This window comes from Trichophyton verrucosum (genome assembly GCF_000151505.1).
Source record: "Trichophyton verrucosum HKI 0517 chromosome Unknown contig00943_1.f1.exp, whole genome shotgun sequence".
NCBI classification, from domain to species: domain Eukaryota; kingdom Fungi; phylum Ascomycota; class Eurotiomycetes; order Onygenales; family Arthrodermataceae; genus Trichophyton; species Trichophyton verrucosum.
In genome coordinates, this window is record NW_003315212.1 from 54,647 (window position 1) to 65,627 (window position 10,981).

At 49.3% G+C, this 10,981-nt stretch overlaps 3 protein-coding genes across 3 annotated transcripts; 2 read left to right on the forward strand and 1 right to left on the reverse strand.

Annotated features, from left to right (window-relative positions):
• Positions 1-1,457: 1,457 nt before the first annotated feature.
• Positions 1,458-3,446, forward strand: TRV_07253 (conidial pigment biosynthesis oxidase Abr1/brown 1; the record flags this gene model as incomplete). The annotated part of the gene is made up of 4 exons (XM_003018702.1): positions 1,458-1,805; positions 1,858-2,352; positions 2,422-2,642; positions 2,708-3,446. The coding sequence occupies 4 exons, from the start codon at positions 1,458-1,460 to the stop codon at positions 3,444-3,446; spliced, it is 1,803 nt and encodes a 600-aa protein (XP_003018748.1).
• A 682-nt stretch (positions 3,447-4,128) lies between these two features.
• TRV_07254 (uncharacterized protein) lies at positions 4,129-5,673 on the reverse strand (the record flags this gene model as incomplete). The annotated part of the gene is made up of 1 exon (XM_003018703.1): positions 4,129-5,673. The coding sequence occupies one exon, from the start codon at positions 5,671-5,673 to the stop codon at positions 4,129-4,131; it is 1,545 nt and encodes a 514-aa protein (XP_003018749.1).
• Positions 5,674-9,612: 3,939 nt separating this feature from the next.
• On the forward strand, positions 9,613-10,851 carry TRV_07255 (uncharacterized protein; the record flags this gene model as incomplete). The annotated part of the gene is made up of 3 exons (XM_003018704.1): positions 9,613-10,331; positions 10,389-10,637; positions 10,704-10,851. 3 exons carry the CDS (start codon positions 9,613-9,615, stop codon positions 10,849-10,851), a joined length of 1,116 nt encoding a protein of 371 aa, XP_003018750.1.
• Positions 10,852-10,981: the final 130 nt, after the last annotated feature.

The window sequence follows — 10,981 nt, forward strand, 5'->3', positions numbered from 1 at the left end:
CTCGATTGTGCAGCCAAACCCTCGCAGACACCAGAGTGTGAAGTTATACGGAGTACCGGCGGATGGCTCGTTGACCTGGACTTAAAAAGAGCCTCTCCCCCCTCTTCATATACGACGCAGGAAGATGAAGGCCGGAGATAGGGCGGCGGCTTCATCAGATAAGACAACAGGATCTTTCGTTCTGGCTCCCATTTTGGGCTCCAGCGGATCAGATAAAGAAAGTTTAAGCGATGGCTAACTATCTGATGGCCAACGATGGCCAACGATGGCCAACACTTTTTTAGTTTGCGATCTCGGGACAAAACGGCAAGCAGCAGAGAATTTCTGTATTTTCCAAACCAGGGAAAGCCCGGCTAACAAGGTAAGTTTTAGTGTCACAGAAGTCTATCTGCGGGGCGTCCAGAGAGAGAGCCGTCTGTCCATGGAGGAGCTGTCCATGCAGGAAGCTCGACATATACTACCTAGTGCCACGCTTAATACGGAGTACCTTATCGCATTTTGACGCCCTTCGCTGCCAGCTTTGCTACCTGAGTACGGAGTATTATATGTTGCTTTCAGTGGACTTCCATGCGCTTGTTTAAATGGTGGACCAACAAACGCATTCACCTTTGCCATCCTTGCCCCGAAGAGCACGAGACGTCGGCCTGGCGAGAAGCTTTATCAAGCCTCAGCTGGGTTTCCCCGGCCCACTCAGTAGTGGCAGCCCCCCTGTTTCCAGGGAACAGTTATATAACTACTCCTACGATAAGGACGTTCTGGTTTGCTTCTGGGAGTGGGGTCAACGTCGGTCCAAGGGGACTGATGGGTTCCAATTACTCTTTTGTCTTCTACTACTCTGAAATCTGAAATCTGAAGACAAAGCCTAATAAAAAAGGCCCCCTTTTCGAGCAAAGTTTTGCGCTGAAGCGAGAACTTAAATTGTGGCATGATGCAGCTGGACGGAATGCGGCACCCTCAGCCAGACCAAACACCAGACCAATGGAAGGCTCGCTGATCAACTAAGAAAGTTGCATCCGACTCATATCGCGAGCCGACAGCCAGCTGTGCCGTTCGGATTTGCCATATTTACACGATAACCACCCAAGGTACAGGCTGTCGACAGGAGGAGGCATTTCCGAGGAAGGTCGTTGTGGCACCCACCTCGGCGATTGATAAGATTAGTTAACAAGGTGCCATTCCATCTTATCAGATCTATTTCGGTTGTATAATTTCTTTCTTTCTTTCTTTCTTTTTTTTTTTGGTGGTCACCTTGCCATCACACATTCGTTTTTATCCTGGAAATACCCTACTCTTCTCCAGGGAGGTTTATGTTTTATTGCCTCGACCCCCCGTATTCATCCTGTCCCGCCTGGCAATACCTTTTCCACGTCAGATCGCCCACTAAACCAGCTCCCAAAGGCATGCTCTAGATACCATCAAACCTCATCTTGCCAAAGGAGTACACTGTCGATCATATTATGGCCCCTTTAGCGTGGTACTACCTCAGCCTATGTGCTTCGCTGCTTTCATGCTTTGCACATGCTGCCACAATCACATATGACTTTAATATTACCTGGGTGTCAACAAATCCAGATGGCCAATGTGACCGGCCAACAATTGGAATCAATGGGCAATGGCCGCTTCCAGAAATCAGATCCAAGGTTGGTGATCGGGTTATTATTAATGCCAACAACCAGCTGGGGAACCAGTCCACTTCCCTTCATTTCCACGGGCTGTTCATGAACGGGACTGGGGAAATGGACGGCGCCGTAGGCGTTAATCAATGCAGGATACCCCCCGGCGGCTCCTTCACCTATAATTTCACGGTATGCCCTTCTCTCCTTACTTAGTTGGGCCCTACTCTAACTCTAGATATAGACGGAGCAGCCAGGTACATATTGGTACCATTCCCATGGTCATGGGCAATATCCAGATGGGTTACGAGGCCCCCTGATAATTGATGATCCAGAGTCTCCGCATGCTGGAAAATGGGATGAAGAGATTGTCCTCACCCTTTCGGACTGGTACCACGAGCAAATGCCAACGTTAATCAAGCATTTTATCAGCTTTGCCAATCCCACGGGTGCAGAGCCAGTGCCTCAGTCCGCGTTGATGGCTGATACGCAAAACTTGACTATTGCCGTGAAGCCAAATACGACATATTTCATCCGGGCCATCAATGTGGCGGCGCTGGCTGCGCATTATCTGTGGATCGAGGGCCATTCGATGCGTGTTATTGAGGTTGACGGAGTTTGGACTGAGGAACATGAAACGGACATGCTCTATCTTACTGCTGCCCAGAGATATGGAATTCTTGTGACCACAAAGAACGAGACAACAGACAATTTTGCCATGGTCGGTAGCATGGATACTGTGAGTATTTCTGGATAGTTATTTCTCCCATTCCTTCGGTGAAACGGTTAGTTAACGGCATATATATAGGACCTCTTTGACCAGATTCCTCCTGATCTAAATCCAAACGTGACTTCATGGCTCGTGTACGACGATAAAAAGCCACTTCCAGAGCCTAAAACTATCGATGAATTCGAACCTCTGGATGATTTCCTTCTGAAGCCTAGTGACTCAATAGAACTGTTTGATCATGTTGATCACAGCATCACCCTTGACCTGAAGATGGATAATTTGGGGGATGGAGCAAACTAGTAAGTTTATTGTAACATCTCTTACTTTGTAGAAGCTTCGGCATGCACTTACACGGCTTCGATAGTGCTTGGTTCAACAACATCACCTACGTTAGCCCAAAGGTGCCGACATTATATACTGCTCTTGATGCTCCGAGGGACGTGGCCATGAACCCAGTGATCTATGGTGAAAACACGAACCCCTTCGTTCTAGAGCACAATGAAGTGGTGGAGATCATTCTTAACAACAATGATCCGGGGAAGCATCCGTTCCATCTCCACGGACATAACTTCCAGTTGGTCTATCGCTCCGAAGAAGAAAAAGGACCATACACCGCGGAACAAATGACCGACTTACCCCGAGTACCCATGAGACGGGATACAGTCCTTGCTAATCCCAATGGCAACATAGTACTGAGGTTCCGTGCCGACAATCCTGGGGCTTGGCTGTTCCATTGCCATATCGAGTGGCATATGGATAGCGGGCTGGTAGCTACAATAGTGGAAGCACCGCTGGCCCTTCAAGACCAACGAAAGGCCGGAATAGGGGCTATACCCGCGGGTCACATCGATATCTGCCAGTCGACCCAGACCCCATACCGTGGTAACGCGGGAGGTAATACAACCGATTTCTTGGATGTATCTAATATGAACGGACCGCCAGCCCCGCCACTACCTGCTGGGTTTACCCCCAAGGGTATCGTAGCGTTGGTGTTTAGCACTATCGCTGCAGCGTTGGGCATAGCGACCATCGTCTGGTATGGGCTGGGCGAGATTAAAACGCCAGGGCCCAATGGAGTCGGAGTCCCTGGAGTGCTGCAGTGATATGCAACGACTAACAGTAAGCTGAGCTTGGCTTTTTGTTCCGTGCGGAAAGTCTCGCCTTTCGGCCTCTCAGATCGATACCCTGTGTTTAAGATGTGTTTTAATTATGCTGAGCAGTGGTATTCAGCATGCCAAAAATGACTGCTCAAAAATGATATTATTGACTGGCATGTCAAAATCTCAGTCCACTGTTAATACATGTTAGGCATCTTCCCGTGAATACACAGCTGGGTTGCCAATGGCACCCTTTCTACTATTGCATACTCTGTAACATGGCGTAATAACGTATCATATAAGGGTTCGGACAACGGTAGTATACTAATGGATAATGGATGCTAATTCCGCAGTTTGGAGTGGCGGAGGGAGAGGAAGAGACAGACGAATAATGAGATACAATATTAAGGAGAATACACGGCTAACTAAAATCAAATGCACCGGTACCCGTGCTTTGTTTAGCATGCTAATATGGACGCAGCAGAGCTATAAGGCATTTGCTGATAGAATGAGGATGTAACGCAGATAGAAGTGAACCAGACCCAAAAAAAGAACGGAGAATAATAAGAGGTAAAGGGGCACCTGAAGGATGAATGCTCGAACCAACACACATAAGATATTTCAATGTGGCTAAAATTAAAATGCTAAAAACGGACAGAAAGAAAGAGGGAAAGAGGTAAAAAACCGCTCATACGTTCATAGTGATAACCGGAACGAACATCATGTCGAATCCACCATATCGTGCCTGAACACCGGGTGAAAGTCCTTCCTCAGGGCTTACTCGTGAATTCCTGATTGCAACGGCACTAGCAATTAACTGCTGTAGCCCCGAGATCTGTTGTGATTCTCGTCTAGAGCGAGAGTTGTTCATGGTAGCTGTGTTAATATCTAGACGAGGGCTCTGAAGGGGAGCACCGTTTGTAGCGGGAGCAGGAGTAGTAGAAGGCTGGCCAAAGCCGTTATCATTTTCCCTTGTGAAACGTGTAAGGTGGTCGGTTTCCAAGGGGTTGAACATGACAAACGTCCGTCGTTCTTCATCGACTGTGGACTCGCCTTCTTCCTTGAAAGGGTGTTCATTCTCCTCATCTGGGTTTCTCGTACGTGCAGCAACTGTTGCCGACAGCTCAGCTGCAGCCTCGGAACAGAGCGAGCGGGTACAGATTTCTATCCATGGTTCATCAGTGAAGAAACCCACGACGAAGTCTGCGTTGGCTTTGGCGCTTTCGAATGCTGCTACCCTGTATTCAAGTGTGAATCGTTCATCGTCGTCCCGAGGAGCAGAGATGATGAGACCACGTGAGAGGAGAGGGGGTTCCGGCAGAGACGCAGCAGGCGCAACTCGCTCATCCTCTTCCGCTAGCTCATCCTCTGCTTCTGACAAGGGATGGTCATCGACTTCGGTGGCAGAAGGAGTGGAAGGCTCTGTGCTCTGGGTGATGGTCTGTGTGAGCGATATAACCGATGCTTTTCGTGGAGACTGCGAGACCGATAGCCCATCATTGGCAGAAACTCGGAGAGCCTCGTCGAGTTCCATGGTATACTCATGCTCCGTCTCATCCTTCTCATCCGTGGCTTCGTTCGAAGGCACACTCCCACCGCTGCTGCTGATCTCCGTACGAACAGACTTCGTCATAAAGGCGACGGTCTCTTTTGCCGCGCGGCGAAGGGTTGGGATCAATCGATCAGCCCCGTTCCCTTGCTGCGGTGAATCAATCATCCATGTACTCGCTAGTCCGGCCCATGCAGCGACGCTCACAACGCCCTTTGTGTACCGTTTCCTTGACATATCTATATCTCGCGACACCTCGTCGGGGGTGAGAAACCGGTTGCTCAGCCGCTGATGAGTGTTCAATACCCGTCCACCTTCCCAGATGATAAATGCATGTTTCTTTGCGAGACGGGCGAGTTTGCGTACGCCTTCCAACGACCAGTCGTCAATGATATCGGCGTGGACCTGCAACACACCGATGTAAGGCCCAACGGTTCGAGCGAGGCGTAGCAGCGAACTCATCGTGCTGATGTTCGGGGACGCAGAGACGCAAACGAGCTCGCCATAGGGAAGAGTTGGCTTGCATTGCCGTAATAACCGGAGATAGGTTGTGAGTGTGTTTGTCTTCGGACACGCCCTCGACGAAGAACTGGCGGCAGGGTCCATGGCGGGCATGTCTGGAATATCGGGGCCACCGCCGTGGAGGACGTCTCCTTCTTCCTCTATAAACCGTCGATAGAACATTCAAGTATGGCTTTCAATATATTCTGGTTGTTTTCCTCTGGTTCTGTTCTGTAGGTGAACTTGTTTGGTTGGCTTTTTTCCCCCCTTCCTCCTTCTCAACACCCTGGGGGATCTGCTGGAGAACTTCGTTGAGGCGGCGATATAACACAGTGTTAAGATGCGTATGCAGTAGGGATCCCAGCTAGTTCACACCTGCCCACCAGGAGGAGCAAAGTTCAAAGAAGAGAAACAAGCCAGTGGCTCAAGTTGATCCCAGATCGAAGTCGCCGCTTGTAAAAGCTAGTAGGTAATACGACAGATGGGTCGATGTCTGGATGAGCGGCGAATAAAATTTCCGCAGCAATAAATATAGTAAGGGGCCCGGCTAGGGGTGAGAAAGATCCCTTTTCCTTCTCTCTGGGGTACTCCGTAGTCGACTATGTGTACTGGCGACGGAGTTCCAGTAAGAATCCGGCGATGCAGCTGTGAAGGAGCCGTCTTAGTCGTATGGAGAAAGGAGAAGCGAGAGAGAAGGGAGAAAAGGAAACGGAAACGGAGAGAGAGATAGAAGAGAGAGAGTAATTTGGGCAGACAGATGATGCCTTTTAGCTCGCAAAATGTCCTACCGGGGCCTTGGTAATGGCTGCGGTTGCACGACCTCCTTTGTTTCAAGCTTATCGTAGGCTCATATTTCGTGTTATATTTGCTTCTTATGAAGGGAAAAGGCGCTGCAGCAACCCCCCTCGCCTTCAACGCCGGCCGTTTACATGGTCCTGCGCTCTCTGTGCTCTTTCCTGTGTGTGTCGCAGAGTGTGTGGATGTAGATGTGCCCAGTCGCCCCGTCTTCCTGTCGTCTCTCTGTTTGTCTGGCCGGTTCAACAAGGTGGACCATACTTTCTTCTTCTTCTTTTCTTTTCTTTTCCTGCATTGCTTTTTACCGTGAACCTCACCTTTCTTTTTCCCTCCCTCAAGTTTCTTTTTCCCTTTTCTTTTTTATTCCTGCCTGTCCCTTTTTAGGCACCGAGCCCGGCTTTGGAGGACCAAAAATAGTCGGACATGCTGCAAGATACTGCAGTATATCAAGTGCTGCTCGCCATATCAGGCAACGCGCCCCGGCTGCGTTGGTCAAGGGTGTGTGGTTCTCTTATGTAGAAGTTAGTCGTACGGAGTACGGAGTATGTAAGAGTTGTATAGATACGCCAGCGGCGCGGTGGGACGGGGAGGATCCCCTTTCTTATACCAAGTAAGAGTGGGCACTCACAGCTTGTCGGCCCTCACCTTAGGTACTCTACTCCGTACTCCGTACGGACATAACTAGCCCCATAGACTCGGGATGCTGAGCCGTCCTGGAGATGCGGTTGCTAGCTGCGAGAGCAGTAATATTAGCAGTAATATGCATAGGTAGTGACCATCTTTCGATGGTGGTCGTAATGACCTTACTTTGTTGGAAATGCATCCCGCCTAGAGGTACTCCATACGCCATACAGGCTGATGCTAGCGATGAGATCATTTGGGCGACCGGGCCAGAGGAAAAAGCAAAGGACAATGGCGAGAAGACAGACAATCAAGCCAATGGAGCCGCTGAGGTTTGGGAGAAGCAGGATCACCCCCCCTTTTAAATGGAGTCGACCTGCAGGAGGAAATGATCATGAGCAGGGAGCATCAGTTGGGGGTGCCGTTCACATGCATACTGCAGTTCAGAGGCCCTCGACAAGCACGACGTTTCCCTCTTTTTTTTATATTCCCCTATCTCTTTCTTTTACCTTTGCCTTGCGCTCTGGTGCTCCGATTGCTGAAATATACTCCTCACAGAGCATGTTATCCGTATTCCAATACCAAGATAATAAGGCAAGTGCATGCATATTTATATGCTGTTCTGTGTGTATATATATATACACTGTGCTATATATCTCCGTGCTGATCTGACAATGTTTCCTTTTTGTTCACTCGCCTTTTTTTTTTTTTTTCTGACTGGAAACACTCGGTTAACGCCGATCCGCTATTGGCCCCATGAAGGATGCCTTGAATCTGGATCGCTGAGGGCTGGTGGTTGGCAGAGAGGGGAATTGATGGCCAGGGATGCCTGGCTCGGCCTCTGATCTCAGTACTATTGGCCCCTATGGGACAGGCTATGGGAAGATCACAGTTGTGCTAAGACTTGACGGCCCTTGCTTTGCCCCAGATTGCTGTTGCAGGCGAGCGAATGGTTTTTGGTTCCATTTCAGATGTCCAGATATGTAAATACGGAAGGCTACCTGCTTTGGATGAGTTGAGAGCTAGCCGTCTAAATGCAGTTTCTGCCCAAAAAGAGAAAGGGATATATATATACGGAGTATCCAGGCTTGGGCGGTGCTGAAAATGTCGGGAGTCCGGCTTTGTCTGGGTGAAACGGCTATGGTCAAGAAGACCGACAGCATAACGAACGGCTCGAAGCCTGTCCGCAATTGTCGACTAGTCTTTCCCCTAGCTCCAGTTTGGAGGATAAGGAAGAAACAAGACGAATTCAGGTCATGAGTTGACGAGTGCGTGTCCGCCATACTCCCTACTCCATACCAACATCGCTGACAACCCATAGCGGTGATGGCCGAACTGGCTAGGTTAGACGAGTCCGTACCACCTATACAAAATTTCCGTGCTCTGGCTTCCTTGGTACACAAGAGTTTAAAAAGAAGAAAAAAAAGAGGCGGACTCAATAATCGCAGGCTGGCCAGTCAATTAGCCTCTTGCTTTGATACAACGGTTGTCATCCCGGCCAGATCAACCGATTGACCGCCGTTGAACAAGAAGATCGGGAACCAGATTGGCTCATGTTGACCTCTATTTTAATATCTCAATTTATACTTCCTTGCACAGGGTTGATGGATGCATCGCTTTTTCGATATGCAAGAGGAGCGACAGTTTCCTTCCCTCTGCCGGTCGCCCGCGAATAATGAAAGGGAAACGACCAGACACCATTTGTAATCGTCCAGTCATGCACTGTTTCCGGTTACCTATTGTTTGTTTGTATCAGTGATGATGCACAGCCACCGTAGCGTTGCATATTACACCGCATAAAGCTTGGATAAATAGTTAGCCCCAGGGGACAAGGGAGACGAAACAAGGAGCACTGTGGCAGCAAAAGGAGAGCGATACTGTACCATCTGGGGCTATGGAGACACCGCTACTGTCTGTATAATCCCGACAGGCGATCAATCGTGTAAGACCTTTGGAGCTGCCACCCTTAATCTTCCTTCAACAGGCTTTCTGCTCTCTCTCGTACGGGTAGGAGAGAGTGCAGTTCCTGTGAGCCGTTGGCCCCCTTCTCAGAGAGTCGTCATACTGCACTAATACGCCTTGCACTCTCACTCTCTAGCCCTGAGCTTCCATCTTATCGGCTCCATCAATGTCGTGCCGCTCTCTCACCCACGTTCTCTCTCGTTGATGCCGTCGACGGTGTCGCTGTTGTCCTGGCTATTATTCCCATGGTTGACGATGTCGTTGTTTGGTTCAGACGTTGAATTCCAACCATGGAGGGCGGATGATGACTAAGCAGACCCTTTTGGGTAAAAGAAAAAAAAAAGAAACGGGGAAAAATTATCAAAGGGATGAAGCTTGAGAAGGACGAGGCCAGACGCGCAGAAGAGAACAGCAGACGGCAGACAGCAGACCGAGCGATTCGAGGTCACAGAAGAGACCGGACGAGCGACCGTTGCGGAAGGGAACCAGCATCAATCGGTGACGTTCGCTCTCCTGACCATAGGTAATCCCGCTGCCTGAGCATTATCATTTAACCCGAAATCTTTCGACCTACACTGGGCCCCTGAGACGAAATCAGGCCATCGCGGACAGTTTCAAACCTCCGGGTCGTCCGGAATCGGTCTAATTATAATATAACTCGATCTTGTGTTGCAGGCACTCTTCTTCACTCCCGCCGGTTGACTATTCGCGCTTTGTTGACCATATCGACTTGATCTTTTCATGATGCCCGCCCGAACGTTACCCATCTTCACTGCGGAGGAGATCAAGCAGCATACATCTGCGAAGTCTTGTTATGTCCTACGCGGCCCGAAGGTTTACGATGTCACGTCCTTCGTTGATGACCACCCCGGTGGCGGAGATTTGATACTCGAGTATGCTGGCAAAGACGTGGACGAGATCATGGGCGACATCGTCTCGCATCACCACAGTGAAGCTGCATATGAGATCTTGGATGAATGTCTTGTTGGCTTCCTCGAGGAATCACAGGCAAACGGGTCAAAGGGTCTTCCGAACGGCTCAGGCGCTAAACTTACAAAACCAGTCTACAAGTCAACTGGCCTCTCCAGTGAGGAAGATCTCAGCGTCGAAACTGACATTGCGTCTGACTATAAAACGCACAAGTTCCTCGATCTTAGCAAACCCTTATTGATGCAGCTATGGAACGGCGGATTTTCCAAGGAATTTTACCTTGACCAAGTCCACCGGCCACGGCATTACATGGGTGGTGATTCTGCACCCCTGTTCGGAAACTTTCTAGAACCACTCAGCAAGACTGCCTGGTGGGTAGTGCCAACTCTGTGGCTGCCATGCGTTGCGTATGGGACTTTCCTGGGCATGAGTGGCATTGCGGTTGGCATTGGTGCCTTGTACTGGATCGGGGGCCTTTTACTATGGTCCTTGATTGAATATGGCATGCATAGGTGTCTCTTCCATATAGACGAGTAAGTTGCCCGCTCCCTTCACTTTCTGTATCACCCAGACTAAAAAGTTTGTTATAGCTACCTCCCGGACAACCGAGTTGCTTTGTGTCTCCATTTCCTGCTTCATGGCATCCATCACTATCTCCCCATGGACAAATACCGCCTCGTCATGCCGCCTACATTATTCATTGTCCTAGCTACACCATACTGGAAATTCGCACACTTCGTTTTTTCTTACAACTGGTATGCTGCCACTTTGGTCTTTTCGGGTGGTGTGTTTGGATATATCTGCTATGACTTGACTCATTACTTCTTACATCACCGAAAGTATGTATCACTCTAGCCCTGTCTGCTGAGCGGCAGGATATACTTATACTGACAATTCTCTGCTAGTCTCCCATACTACTACAAGGAACTAAAGAAGTACCACCTCCAACACCATTTTGCCGACTACGAGAACGGATTCGGTGTCACCAGTCGGTTCTGGGACAAGGTGTTTGGCACCGAACTCCCACCTCTCGCTCCCGCAAAGATTGAGTAGAGATGCTTTGCTCATCTTATACCCATTTTTCTCCGTGGGCTGTATAAAATACCACTTTCTCCTCACTTCTTTTACTAGGCCATTTAATTCTTCTTCATTCACTCTTATTCACCCTTTGGTTTTTTTTTTT